General features: G+C 39.6%; 1 protein-coding gene across 2 annotated transcripts in view; it reads left to right on the plus strand.

Annotated features, from left to right (window-relative positions):
- The window catches only part of yod1 (YOD1 deubiquitinase), a 32179-nt gene extending 17375 nt beyond the window's left edge, over window positions 1-14804 (plus strand). For both annotated transcript variants that reach the window (XM_039749133.1, XM_039749132.1), the window contains exon 3: window positions 12450-14804. In XM_039749133.1, the coding sequence (XP_039605067.1) occupies window positions 12450-13153 (704 nt within the window). In that variant the 3' untranslated portion in view covers window positions 13154-14804. The remainder of the gene's footprint in view (window positions 1-12449) is intronic.
- The last annotated feature ends 500 nt before the right edge of the window (window positions 14805-15304 follow it).

Consider the following 15304-nt stretch of genomic DNA (forward strand, 5'->3'; position numbering starts at 1 on the left):
GGGTCCTGAAACCCGGGAAAATTGGTCATAAAATCAGACCCCGACATATACGCCCGTTCAGAAATGAGACACTTACATTTTTTTTTTTTTACATCTTCTTGCTTCCTCCAATCTCGTACCAGTTTCTCAGACACATTGAATTTTCTTTTCACCAATTTCTTTCGTCACTTCAACAATGCTTAATTTAAAACCAGCTTCATATTTTCTTCTGATCGAACGCTCCATCGTAGATAAGGAATGCTCTTACCATAAAGGTGTATGAGGGTGTGACATACAAAAAACAGTAAACAGTGCAAAGTTTGCTTCAGAATAGTTCGGGTATCACCATGTGGTCACGTAGGCACAATACATAGAAATAAAAAGGCTGTGTGCTCCGTGGTTCCTCTCTAAGGTGGGCGTTAGCATATCATAATCTCTTGGACCAATAGTGTGAGTTTTCCGCATTTGACTTACAGTATACGACCAAAATTATAACATACCACAAATTGTACGATAAAATCATGTCCCGACTTATCCACGAGTATTTATAGTATGTGCTATATTAATAGGGAGATGTGGCTTGTACTTCAAAGCTTTTAAACACTAAATATGTTATTTTACTCTTAACAAATGGAGCATCTTATGTCATCACCTGTGTACAAAAATGAAACAGCCACTTTGAGTCTTGTGTCAGTTTTTTTTTTTCTTGATACAGCTGTTGTTAATGCTGCCAGTCCTCCCAAATCCCACAGTTCTATATGCGTAACTGTGGATGCATGTGAGATTCCACCCTGACCCTGAAATGTATACACTGGTTAGAAAATGGGTGGATATGCTCATTACATTCAGAGAATGAATGTGAAGCCACCATTCATTTATTGGGTCTGTGGAGAACACTATTAAAAGTTTTCATCTCCTCTTACAAATGCATGACATAACAAGTTAAACGATTACACCTCATCTGATCGGTAATGTTATTTTGCACTCAAAGGGCACGTAAATTATCTGTTTCTTAACTAACTCCATAATGAGATAAAACTGGCAGCTATGACTCTGTGTGTGTGTGTGTGTGTGTGTGTGTGTGTGTGTGTGTGTGTGTGTGTGTGTGTGTGTGTGTGTGTGTGTGTGTGTATGTATGTATGTGTGTGTAAAAGAAAAAAAACTGTAAACCATTAAAAAAAATTTAAATTCCAAAACTGAAATGTCAGCAGTTTGTAAACATTCGTCTCCTCATTTAGTACTTAGCAGAACCACCTCTTGCAGCTATTACAGCATATAGTCTTTTTCGAGAAGTCTTTATTAATTTTGCACATTGTGAAGGAACAACATTTACCCATTCCTCTTTGCAAAAATTTTCTGTGCCAGGATTGGAGAGAAGCAGTGAATAGCAGTTTTAAGGTTGTGTCACAGAAGTTCGATGGAATAAAGGTAAGGATTCTGACTGGGCTGCTAAAGGATATCAATTTTCTTCCCTTTATCCTAATCCATTGTTGCTCTTACAGCGTGCTTTGAGTCACTGTCCTGTGGGAAGACAAATGTCTCACTGGTGCTCCAGTGTTGTTCACATCCAAATCGCAGACTCGGACCTTGGGCCTCACAAGCTGCAGTCTGCCAGACAGACAGTGCATTTTTCAGGTCTCTATAGGCTCAACCACCTGCATATTTGTTAGTTCATCACGTATTGCATCCAAGTGATCTACCACAAGAGGACTCTTGCAGTCCTGGATCAGTCTCTCAAAGGTGTTCATGATGTAAGACATATGTGTCACTGTTCTGTAGGCTTTAAGTAAAGAGGTACCTTCCTTCTTTGGAACTGGAGCAATGCAGGAAGTTTTCCACAGCAACAGCCCTTTTTGGAGACTTAGGGACAGACTGAATAGAAGAAAGAGGATACCACAAAGTTGTTCAGCACGGGCCTTATGGCCTATATGAATGACTTCATCTGGTGGTTTGGCTTTTCTTGTTTGTACCTTCCTCAGTTTCTCCTCACTTAGTCTTCATTTATTGACCGCCCATAGTGATGGCCAGAGGTGGATTTGTCACTAATCATTCCATTTAAAGCATTCATCATTGTTAATTTATTAGGATGTTGTGGGAGGACTGTTCCTTGGAAGAAGGTGGCAATGAGAAGGAATAACTATTAAAAAATTGGGTCAGGCTGTTAGATTTTTTCCACATCCCCTTGTAGCATCTGAACCCTGGATTGCTCGAGTCCAATAATTGTACCTATTCCATTCCAGTTGTTGTTCTGAGTTTTTTGTTTTCTATTTGAGGTTTGTAAACTTTCTTTCCTTCTCTCATCTTTTTCTTCAGCATTCACTGTGGGTCCTTTAGAGCCTCTTTGTCGCCAGGATGATGTTGCCACCACCACATTTTACAGTGGGTGGGTGTTACTTGGCTGATGTGCAGTGCTGGATTTATGCCACACATACTGCTTAGTGTTTAAGCCAGAAAGTTTTACTTTACTCTTGTCAGTATAAGAGACTTTCTGGCATATCTTTAGAGTGCCTTCCAAATGATAATTTGCAAATTCTTTATAGAAAAGGACTTTTTTTTTTTTTTTCTTGTCACGTTCCTTGGATTTCTGCCTTGGCACGTTTTCCATGAAGACCTTTTCTAAGTAGTGCCTTGGAGATAATTGAGCCATGAACAATTGCAGCCAATGGTTTCTCCCGCTCAGTTGCCTTTGCAGTAGCCTCTCTGACAAATGCCATTCTTTGCTCAGAGAGTGACAGGACCTATTAGGTGTAGCTGTAGTTTAATATTTTTTTCCATTTCCATATGATGGACTGCACCAAGCTTACAAGTATGCGCAGTGCCTTTGGGACCGTTTTGTTCCCTTCCCTAGTTCTGTGATTCTCTATAATTATATCCCTGACTTGTTCTGAATGTTACTCTATTAATTTTGGTTTGCTTTAAAGAAAATATCTACCTTATGGGTGGACCTCTGCAAGACAGTGGCTTTGTATCCTCGTAAATTATATTTCCTAATTTTTTTTTCAATCTTAGAATTATGATGTTCCTTTTTAGCAGATTGTTGAAAGGATTTCAATTTGTTTCCTTTGTTTGACATGATGTACACTTTTTTTTAGATCATCTGGAAAAAAATCTTGTTTAAATACATTATAAGTTTAGAATTTGAGACAGTAAAATGTGAAAATAGCTTTGGAGGCCGAATGCCTCTCCCAAGGTTTACACTTATGTAAACCAATTCAAATTGTTACAAAGCCTACTTTGTGTATAAGTTTCATCAATAGTTGTGTTTTTGTGTGTATTTATTATACAAATAGGTAGTAAGACTCTTCCTTCATTTGTACAATTAAAGGTGTCAAATTAGGTTCCTTGTGAAAATAAAAAATGCACCACTGTTGAAAAGTATGTGAAAGCAAGGCCATATGAGAATCTGTGTGCAACTTTTGATAAAATTTTGAAAGAGACTTTTTACATAAGTAACCTGCTCAAGTGCATCTGTTGACGTGCAGACATGCATATCAGAACTAATTTTGCAAAACATACAGTGTTACCCACTATTGGGCAAGAAATATAGTTAGATTCTTTTCCTTTACTGCTTTAAGTTCCACAACCAGGATGAAAATCACACTGTTCCTCCTGAATCCGAGCCTTTAACTGGAAAAGTTTCTGTCTGCACCACATTCCCACGTGGACAGTGAATGGCAATCTAATGCAACTTAAAGAGTGTGTTCTAGTTAAGGAAAGAAACTTAACTTATCTGTGATGGAGCAGCAATGTTATTGTCTTTAAAAGAGAATGTCTTTTTTGCATATGAAAGCCTAGTTAGGCTAGATATTTGTTTGGTTTTTTTTTTTTTAATTAAATGGAGATTTTGATTTATTAATAATTTGCTTCCGGGTTTGACTAAATATTTTAAACATTAATTTTAATAGATGTTAGTAAAGATAAGATTATCTTAGTCAATAACCGTTAGTTTCATTCACTTTGGCTTAGTAAGTACTCATACACGTATTCCGTACTGGCCCAGTGTAGCTATCTAATTATGACATGAATTAGGTGTTGTGTTTAAAGAAATACGCAATTAGATTCATACAGAAAACAGTAAACTGATTCAGTGTAACTGTGATATTAAATGTTATAAAAAGGCATGCTGCACTGTTAAAAGCACTGAAGATAATTGGGAGGTGACTTTTTGGAGAATACCAGTGTTGAAGGATTGATATGAAAAGTAACCAGCAAGTACCTGACAGATTCCCATTTACTGATGAAAAAAATCATTATAGTGAACAAGCTGCAACTGTTAGTTCTTTAGTTGTACTAAAATGTTAATATAGCAATATAAAACCCAGGATAGTTGGGAGTTAGTCTTTATTTATATGATTGGCGGAAGTAAAAAAGAAGAAATTCATCCTTCCTCTTCCGCTTATCCGAGATCGGGTCGCGGGGGCAGCAGCTTGAGCAGAGATACCCAGACTTCCCTCTCCCTGGTCACTTCTTCTAGCTCTTCCGGGGGAATCCCGAGGTGCTCCCAGGCCAGCTGGGCGACATAGTCCAGCATGTCCTGGGTCTTCCCCGGGGCCTCCTCCCGGTTGGACATGCCCGGAACACCTCGCCAGGGAGGCGTCCAGGAGGCATCCTGATCAGATGCCCGAACCACCTCATCTGACTCCTCTCGATGCGGAGGAGCAGCGGCTCTACTCTGAGCCCCTCCCGGATGACTGGGCTTCTCACCCTATCGTTAAGGGAAAACCGAGACACCCTGCGGATGAAACTCTTTTCAGCCGCTTGTATTCGCGATTTTGTTCTTTTAGTCACTACCCATAGCTCATGACCATAGGCGAGGTTAGGAATGTAGATCAACTGTTAAATTGAGAGCTTTGCCTTACAGCTCAGCTCCTTTTTCACCACGACAGACCGATTCAGAGCCCGCATCACTGTGGATGCCGCACCGATCCGCCTGTCGATCTCACGCTCCATTCTTCCCTCACTCGTGAACAAGACCCCGAGATACTTGAACTCCTCCACTTGAGGCAGGATCTCGCTCCCAACCCTGAGAGGCCACTCCACCCTTTTCCGTCTGAGGACCATGGTCTTGGATTTGGAGGTACTGATTCCCATCCCAGCCGCTTCACATTCAGCTGCGAACCGATTCAGAGAGAGCTGAAGATCACAGCCTGATGAAGCAAACAGGACAACATCATCTACAGAAAACAGTGACCCAATCCTGAGTCCACCAAACCGGACCTCCTAAACACCCTGGCTGCGCCTAGAAATTCTGTCCATAAAAGTTATGTGCAGAATTGGTGACAAAGGGCAGTCCTGGGGGAGTCCAACTCTCACTTGAAACAGGTTTGACTTGCTGCCTTCAATGCGGACCAAGCTCTGGCACTGGTTGTACTGGGACCGAACATCCCTAATCAGGGGGTCCGGTACCCCATACTCCCAGAGCACCCCCCACAGGATTCGCCGAGGGACAAGGTTGAATGCTTTTTCCAAGTCTTCAAAACACATTTAGACTGGTTGGGCAAACTCCCATGCACCCTCCAGGACCCTGCTTAGGGTGTAGAGCTGGCCCACTGTTCCACAACCAGGATGAAAATCACACTGTTCCTCCTGAATCTGAGGTTCAACTATCCGACGGACCCTCCTCTCCAGAACCACCGAATAGACTTTTCCAGGGAGGCTGAGGAGTGTGATCCCTCTGTAGTTGGAACACACGCTCCGGTCCCCCTTTTTAAAGAGGGGGACCACCACCCCGGCGTGCCAATCCAGAGGCACCATCCCCAATATCCATGCGATGTTGCAGAGACGTGTCAACGAGCCTTGAGGACCTCCGGGCGTATCTCATCCACCCCCGGGGCCCTGCCACCAAGGAGTATTTTAACCACCTCGGTGACCTCAGTCCCAGAGAAGGGGAAGCCCACCTCCGAGTCCCCAGGCTCTGCTTCCTCATTGGAAGACATGTTAGTGGGATTGAAGAGGTCTTCAAAGTACTCCCCCACCGACCCACAACGTCCTGAGTTGAGGTCAGCAGCGCACCATCCCCACCATATACAGTGTTGACACTGCACTGCTTCGCCGTCTTGAGACGCTGGACTGTGGACCAGAATCTCCTCGAAGCTGTCGGAAAGTCGTTCTACATGGCCTCCCCAAACTCCTCCCATGCCCGAGTTTTTGCCTCAGCAGCCACCAAAGCTGCATTTCACTTGGTCTGCCGGTACCTATTAGCTGCCTCCATAATCCCACAGGACAAAAGGGTCAGGTAGGACTCCTTCTTCAGCTTGACGGCATCCCTCACCACTGGTGTTCACCAACGGGTTTGGGGATTGCCGCCACGTCAGGCACCGACCACCTTACGGCCACAGCTCCGGTTAGCCACCTCAACAATAGAGGCACGGAACATGGCCCATTCGAACTCGATGTCCCCCATCTCCCTCAGGACGTGGTTGAAGTTCTGCTGGAGGTGTGAGTTGAAGCTACTTCTGACAGGGGACTCTGCCAGACGTTCCCAGCAGACCCTCACAACATGTTTGGGCCTACCAGGCCTGACCGGCATCTTCCCCCACCATAGAAGCCTATTGACAAAAGCCATGACGAGCACAGAAGTCCAATAACAAAAGCTCGGGTTCAGATCGGGGGGGGGTATCATTCCTCCCAATCACACCCTTCCAGGTCTCACTGTCATTGCCCACGTGAGCATTGAATTCTCCCAGCAGTACGAGGGAGTTCCCAGAAGGTATTCCCTCTAGCAACCCCCTCCAGGGACTCCAAAAAGGGTGGGTACTCCAAACTGCTGTTAGGCGCATACGCACAAACAACAGTTAGGACTCGTCCCCTCACCTGAAAGCGGAGGGAGGCTACCCTCTCGTCCACCGGAATAAACTCCAATGAACAGGCTCCAAGTCGGGGGGGCAATAAGTATGACCACATCCGCTCGGCGCCTCTCACTGGGGGCAACTCCAGAGTGGTAGAGAGTCCAGCCCCTCTCAAGGAGATTGGTTCCAGAGTCCAAGCTGTGTATCAAGGTGAGCCCAACTATATCTAGCTGGAACCTCTCGACCTTGCGCACTAGCTCAGGCTCCTTCTTTTTCAGAGAGGTGACATTCCACATCCCAAGAGCCAGTTTCTGTAGCCAAGGATCGGACCGCTTCATGGCAAAGGCTGTGAATACTTATGTACATGTGATTTCTCAGTTTTTTTATTTTTAATAAATTTACTAAAATCTCAAGTAAACTTTTTTCACGTTGCCATTAATGGGGTGTTGTGTGTAGAATTTTGAGGAAAAAAATGAATTTAATCCATTTTGGAATAAGGCTGTAACATAACAAAATGTAGAAAAAGTGATGCGCTGTGAATACTTTTCGGATGCAATGTGTGTATGTATGTATATATGTGTGTGTATGTGTGTGTGTGTGTGTGTATGTATGTGTATATATATATATATATATATATATATATATATATATATATATATATATACATGATAGATATTGCTTTTTTTTTTTTTTTTTTTTTGTTTCTTTCTTTCTTAGAGAAGCCCAAGGGCTTGTGCTGTAAAGTTTGACTTTATCTGGTTGTTATATTTCTAATGTTAGTATATCTCTGCAGTTTCAGTATTAATCTTGGTTTCATATTAACCAAAACATTTCCTGGAATAAGTGCTACTATTTTCTTTTATTTAGTCAATTCATGCTAATTATGTTTAGTGTTACACTTGGAAATTTACATAGGATACTTATAAACAATACTGCTGAATTATCTCTCTTTCAGTTGTGCTCAGTAATTTAATAAAATATAAAATATGTGATAGGTCACTTACACTAAGACAGGCTTGTTTAACCAGTGTGAATAGTTAAAAGTGTTCACAACATTAGCCTGTTTTATGCAGCATTATAGAGGTTTCTGTAATTACAGTAATGCTTTGCTGATTGTCATAAGGATGTGAACTCTGTTACAAAGGAGACAGTAGGTTGAGTGTTTAGAAATGTACGTAGATTATTTTTCACTCTTTGCTCTCAAGTTGTAAATCAAAAGTACACATGAACGTTGTGCATAAATCAGCTTGTGTGATTGGCACCTCACAACACAACAGCTTCAAACACAGCTTAACAGTGGTTAAAAAAACAGCAAGTCTCAGTTTTTACTATAAAGAGGAGACTTTGTGCTGCAGGTTTGATAAGGTGAGTGGCAGTAAGAAAGCCAGTTTTTAAAGGACAAAATTGGGCCTTGAAATACTAGCTGTGAACTACTGAAAAAATGACAAAGTTTTTTATCGACCGATCAGTCAAACTTAGTAAGTTGTCAAATTAGTGAAAGGATGGTTCCTAAGTGTGTGGTTGTTTTACTGGAGGCAAGGTTGGTGACTTGCACAGAGTGACTGGCCTTCTAAATCAAAAGGTTTACCACAGCTTGGCTATTATATCAGCAAAAGGTGGCTATTTTGATGAATCAAAAATTAGAAAAAAATTTGTACACTTAATGATTCTTTGACTTTTTTTTATTTGCCATTGTTTATTTGTTATATACCAATGTAATATTGTCCAAGTAGTACTTCAGAAGACGTATTAACACAGTCTGTTCCAACTCTATTTTAAGACTAGAGGATTTTTAAGTAATCAACAGCAGTTGGAACACCTGTGCAAATTGTTTGATTCCATATGCAAGGCTTCATTTGCTTTAACTGCTACAAAACATCTGTAGGTTGTAATCTATTAGTTGTTCCCTGAAGAAGCCCCATTTGTAATATTTTGAAATTTCCTTTTTTTTCTGTTTTTTGTAACCTAAACTTTAAATTTAAACCTCTAGCAGTTTACTTCTAACCCTTTCACCATTTTAGGTCATTCATTGTATTTCAGCTGATTAAATTTGTGTGAAAACTGATGTCTTCTGAAAGCTTTTGGCCTGTAGTGTATATCCTTGCTGGAGCTTGCAAATCTGCAAAAACTGAAGCTTGTTTACTTAGTGCTGTTATCGTAGTACAGTGATCCCTTGCTATACCGCGCTTCGACTTTCGCGGCTTCACTCCATCGCGGATTTTAAATGTAAGCACATCTAAATATACAGTATATCATGGATTTTTCGCTGGTTCGCGGATTTCTGCGGACAATGGGTCTTTTAATTTATGCTACATGCTTCCTCAGTTGGTTTGCCCAGTTGATTTCATACGCTATTGGCAGATGGCTGAGAAGCTACCCAATCAGAGCACGTATTACATATTAAATAAAACTCCTCAATGATATACGATGTGCTTCCCGCGCGGTGCTTGTTTGTTTGCTTTTATCCGTCTCTATCACTCTCTCTGCCTGACGGAGGGGGTGTGAGCAGAGGGGCTGTTTGCCTAGGGGATACGGACACTCCTCTAAAAATGCCGCTTTATCGCGGTGCTTCGGCATACTTAAAAGCACGTATTGATTTTTTGATTGTTTGCTTTTCTCTCGTGCTCTTTCTCTGACATTCTCTGCTCCTGACACACATTCTTTGAAGAGGAAGATATGTTTGCATTCTTTTAATTGTGAGAAAGAACTGTCATCTCTGTTTTGTCATGGAGCACAGTTTAAACTTTTGACTAAAGGGTGTTATTTCATGTCTAGAGGGCTCTAATAATGTTAACAGTGTGGGAGAGTTTATAAGGGCTTAAAATATATAAAACTAACCATACAAGCATATGGTTTCTACTTCGCGGATTTTCATCTATCACGGGGGGTTCTGGAATGCAATCCCCGCGATCGAGGAGGGATTACTGTATTTCATTTTACTTGGTCCACTTTATCTTTGACTTCACCAAATTAGTCTTTTGTTTGAAACATTTTGGGTATTGTTAACTTATGTGAAGTGTTTTCTTTTAATTTAATCAGAATATTGCTTACTGCTTATTTTTTGGCATTTTTTTGATTGAAGAAAGGAAATTAAATCTATATTAGTTACTTAACTTGTAATTTTATTGCTTATACACTGCCTGGTGATAAAAAAGTCATATACACTAATATTTCGTTGAACAGCCCTTAGCTTTGATTACAGCACACACTCGCCATGGTATTGTTTCAATAAGCTTATGCAGTGCCACAACATTTATTTCAGTCCAGAGTTACATTAATTTTTCATAAGAGAGTTGTATCGCCACCTCAAGACTTCTCTAGCACATCCCAAAGATTCTAAATGGGGTTAAGGTCTGGACCCTGTGGTGAGTAATCCATGTGTGAAAATAATGTCTCCTGTTCTCTGAACCACTCTTTCACAATTTGAGCCTGTTGAATTTTAGAATTGTCACCTTGGAATGTAACTGTGCCATCAGCAAAGAAAAATCTCGTCATTCAGTATATTCAGGGAGTCAGCTGACCTCATTTTTCTGGGCACATTACTTCAGTCAACCGAAGCAACCCCAGATCATGACACTGCCCCCACAGGTTTGTACAATAGGCACTAGGCATGATGGGTGCATCACTTCATCCTCCTCTCTTCTTACCCTGATGCGCCCATCATTCTAGAACAGAGTAAATCTGGACTTTTCAGACCACGTGACCTTTTTCCATTTCTCCAGAGTCCAATCTTTATGCTTCCCAGCAAACTGAAACTTTTTTCCCGATTAGCTTCACTGATAAGTGGTTTTCTTAAGGATACACAGCTGTTTAGTCCTAGTACCTTGAGTTCTGTTTGCATTGTGCATGTGGATTTGATTTCACCAAACATTTACGTGATCTCTGATCACAAAGTTTTTAAGATTGTTGGAATGGAACAATGCAATCTGAAGTAAAGATGTTACATTTTGTGTGACACATCAAAAGCTTAACTTTTAGTTTCTTGATTTCTCCCCAGTACTGAGCAATATGTTAAAATACTTTGAAAAGTTGCAAAGAAAAAAAGATCTCCAGTTTCAAGTGTTTTTTTTTTTTTGCTTTTTAATGACTGCTAAACTTCAGGATCTCAGGAACATAAAGCACTACTAAGTTGTCTCAGAATGTTCCTGATACATGTCTTTCCTAAGTTCAATTGTATAGAGCATATGCCGCTTTAGAAAATAAAAACTGAAAATTATTTTTATACACAGTGCCTAGAAAAGGTTTTCTACCTCCAAGACAATCCAATAATTTGCTAAAAAGAGCAAATTAGAATTGTGAGATTTGATAGTTTTTCCTACATTTTGTAAATATAAGGGTCATCTCAGGTGTAGGATATTACCTTACCAACTCACCCAATTTGTGTGGACCACCTGTTCTTTATTAATTTAAATATAAATGCACCCACCCCTAAACTTTGTTGAAGCCCAACAGTGTTATAGACATTTTCTACAATGTGTTTGGGTAGGGATGTACATGCCTGTACAGAACTTGCAAAGCATCACTTGAAGATGCTATAAAGATAGGGCTGAATATTTACTGCTGTATATTAAGCATGTAATTGCCCTCTACCGGAAAGATTAAAATGGAGGGGAAGGTTGTCTTCCAACAGGACAATAGCCAAAAGCACACTACCAGAGCAGCAATAAGTTATCTTAAAATGAATAAAATGTATGTGCTTTAAGCTTGGCTGGTCCAGTCTTATTCTTAATCCCATCAAACATCTGTTGCACAACCTAACTGCTACTCCCCAACCAACAAGAATTCACAAATCTTTCACATCACGTTGTGTAAAATTAATAAAGACTTCTCCCAAAAGAATCCATCCTGTAATAGTTGCAAAAGGGGGTTAAACCAATTACTGAATGGGTCATTGGATGACCTACAGATTGCTTACATTTCAATTTTTGGACTTTTCATTTTATAATAGTTTATATATATTTTTCTTTTATACATACACACACACACACACTCATTACTGCCAGTTTTATCCCAATATGGAGTTAGTTCAGAAACAGATCCTTGGAGAGCAAAATAACATAAATGATCAGATGAGGTTTAACTAGTTATGTCATGCATTTGTAAGAGGAGATGAAGTGATAACAAGATTTGTTGCTTTTACTACTTGCTGTAATAACTGTTAGAGTTGGTTCAACCAAGTACTGAAACAGGGCTGTTGAATACTTACACATTATTGTCATTTCAGGATTTAGATTTAAATTTTCTTTAATGGTTTGTATTTTTTTTTTTTTAAATTTTGGGCAGTATTGTAAAAAGAGTGTTCATTCCCAGTCAAACTGAAATGTTTTAACATTTATGTGAAAAAAGTGCTTGGGGGTGTGCTATATATTAAATAAATCAGATTTTAACTTTTACATTATTCATCACAAATATCAGACTGTTAATAGCTATATGGAATCTACCAAGTTTTAATTTTATTTAATTTAATTTTTTTAAACTAAATTCTCTGCTGCCTTTATTTTAAATATACTATTATTACGTTGATGTATGGCAGGACATCCATCCATCCATTTTCCAACCCGCTGAATCCAGACATAGGGTCACATGGATGGCAGGACATATATCCATTTGTTTGGGATAACCAACTTGCATCATTGTTTTTAAAACTACATATTTTACAATAAATATTGTTTTGTGTTGCAGGAGACACACTGATTGTTGAAGAGGAGAAAAATAAAATGACATCACATAGCGTTGGAAACTCGAAAACGTCTGGTATCCAGGTGAATGACTCCTCTCCTGTCCTTGCTAGACGTGTGGTTCCTGCAGATAACTCCTGTTTGTTTACCAGCATTTTCTATGTAGTGGAAGGAGGTGTTTATGATCCAACCTGTGCACCAGAATTGCGGAATCTTATTGCACAGATAGTGGCCAATGACCCCCGATCATATTCTGAGGCAGTACTGGGAAAATCAAATAGAGATTACTGTATTTGGATCCGACGTGATGACACTTGGGGAGGGGCAATAGAGATTTCAATACTGTCCAAGTTTTATCAGTGTGAAATCTGTGTGGTGGACACCCAGACTCTTAGGGTGGACCGGTTTGGTGAAGATGTAGGATATACCAAGAGAGTCCTACTAATATATGATGGGATTCATTATGATCCCCTACAGAAAGTGATTGCAGGGTCAGATGCTCCACCACAAACCATCTTTTCAACTAATGATGACATCATCCTTGTACAAGCATTAGAACTGGCAGATGAAGCCAGAAAGAAGCGTCAGTTTACTGATGTGCAGCGCTTCTCTCTCCGCTGCATGGTGTGTCAGAAAGGTTTGGTTGGACAGTCTGAAGCTCGTGAACATGCAAAGGAGACAGGACATTCTAACTTTGGAGAAGTGTAATGCGCGGCTGCTGTGAGACACCTTCTACCTCACAGGCCCACTTTTTACCATGGGGCTGCTGATACTAAGCTAATTTCTTCTTTGCAGTATTAAAAAAAAAAAGAAAGAAAGAAATGGAAGCTGGTTCTAGATCACAGGTTTCCAAACTAGTTCCATTATGTTTATTAAAGTTACACATGTTCTACTGTTACACATTAAAATGGAAAAAACAAAATCAGGGAGGTCATTTACTATAGTTCTGTAGCAGAGTGAGCGTGTAATCGGAGAAGTATGTGTTTTCCGTAATTTAAATTATTTTATCAGTATATCATTTATGTAGCTTTTAATGAAAAAGGAAGACCTACATCAGCTGAGCTGTGAAAGGAAAAAAATTAATGCTGTATTGTATATCTGGATTTTAACAAGCTGGAATTTTCATATTGCAGATCAAAAGAGTTGGACTGGCTTGTTGGACTAGTGTCCTGAGCCTAACTGAAGCACTACTTAAAGCTAGGGGTATTCTATTTTTCTGGCTGTTATTTTTCACTCAGAACATATTTGACTGAGTAAATTGAACAAAAGGAAAATTATTTATTGATTAACTTGGCACTTCAAACAGTAAGGATTGCTGATCAAAGATATGTATTAATTGGAAATAAAGAATAATGTCGATGAGTTTGTCACATGCAAGAGGACTTCATTTTTTTTCTTCCTTTCAGAATTATTAAAATATTAGTAAGACTCGATTAGCATTAACTGGGAACTGACATACCTAATTGGATAAAAAGACAACTGTAAAAATGCAAATGTGCATCTGCACCCACTTTCTTTTCTGCATTCTATAGGCACATTACTGTGCCTTAAGGAAGTATTGAGCAGCCTATTTTTTGTACTTTCTTCTTGTTGTCTTGTACGCCAAATTTTTAAATGGATTGTTTTCTTTCCTTAGTGATGTATTAAGCTTTGCCCACCATGCTAAAGCTGAAAATGTCAAAAATGTATTTTTAACACCAGATATAAAATGGAGATTTTCTTATAAAAGGATGCCAGAGTTTTCTTGGCAATCTGTTATCTCCGCAGGGGAGAAATGCTTGTGATGAGTTTCACCTCTGTGGGAGTTAGTAGAGCACCTGCTTTATGTTATTAATGTATGAGGATAAATTCCTGCCTGTGTTGAAGTCCCACAGTATTGTAAGTTTTAAAGAAACATTCACAAAGATGCAAGAGTATTATAAGTGAGTCATATCTATTTGTGGACAGGACAAAAAGGTGTGGGGTACAAACCATTGTATCAACATTAAACATCCTTCAGAGTTATCACTAAATCAGGCCGTCCCTCTAAATTTGGTTGGGAGACAACAGATGTTACTGCAAAACCAGGTTTTATTGTAAAAATATGTGTTTACAGCATCAACAGTTTATTACACATAATGGCAAGGAAGAAGCCTTGGCTGAACAAGTACTGTAACCTTATAATTGTGCCCTAAAAGTTATTGCAGATAATTGGTGAAAAGTGTTATCTTTTGAGGTGGTTCCCATACAATAAAGTGTAGTGGTAGCAGCATGTTTGGGTATGGTTTTCAGCAGCAGTAGTTGTTGGGTTGGAGAAAACGGTACAAGTAGAGAGAGATTAAACCGTGTGTGCCTCTGACAGAACACTGAATTTCAGAAAGACAATTATCCCAAGGGCTTAGCCTGAGCTGAAATGCAGAGTTTCGAAATAAATAAATACTAAATGACCGGCCCTGGCAGAGGTTTGCATATATTTCATCGAATGATCATGGTTCCTCAGCTAACATGACATGGCTAAAGCAATTTTAGAAATAGAAATTGGCAAGTATTGCTCTTTCAGGATGTGCAAAGTTCAAGTTACCTTCCGAAAGATTACAGGCTTTTGTCACAGCTTGCGGAGAGAGTTGAAAAAGTATTGCAATTTTTAAAATCATGATTGCTGTATTCTTTCTTCATCAGAGGAATTTTTGCAAAAGATTAATGTGCCATTCTTATACAGTATATTACTCCAAAGATGTGATACTGTTAAAATGTGAGATAGAGATAAGTGCTGACTTTAAGGCAGTTTGTCTCTGTGCACTTCTACATCCACCTTAATAAAAGAATAAGTATCTGTCCGCAAATCCAACTGGTTGCTTTGTGTCTTATCATTTTTAGAGA

This window comes from Polypterus senegalus, chromosome 3, assembly GCF_016835505.1.
Source record: "Polypterus senegalus isolate Bchr_013 chromosome 3, ASM1683550v1, whole genome shotgun sequence".
Lineage (NCBI taxonomy): Eukaryota > Metazoa > Chordata > Cladistia > Polypteriformes > Polypteridae > Polypterus > Polypterus senegalus.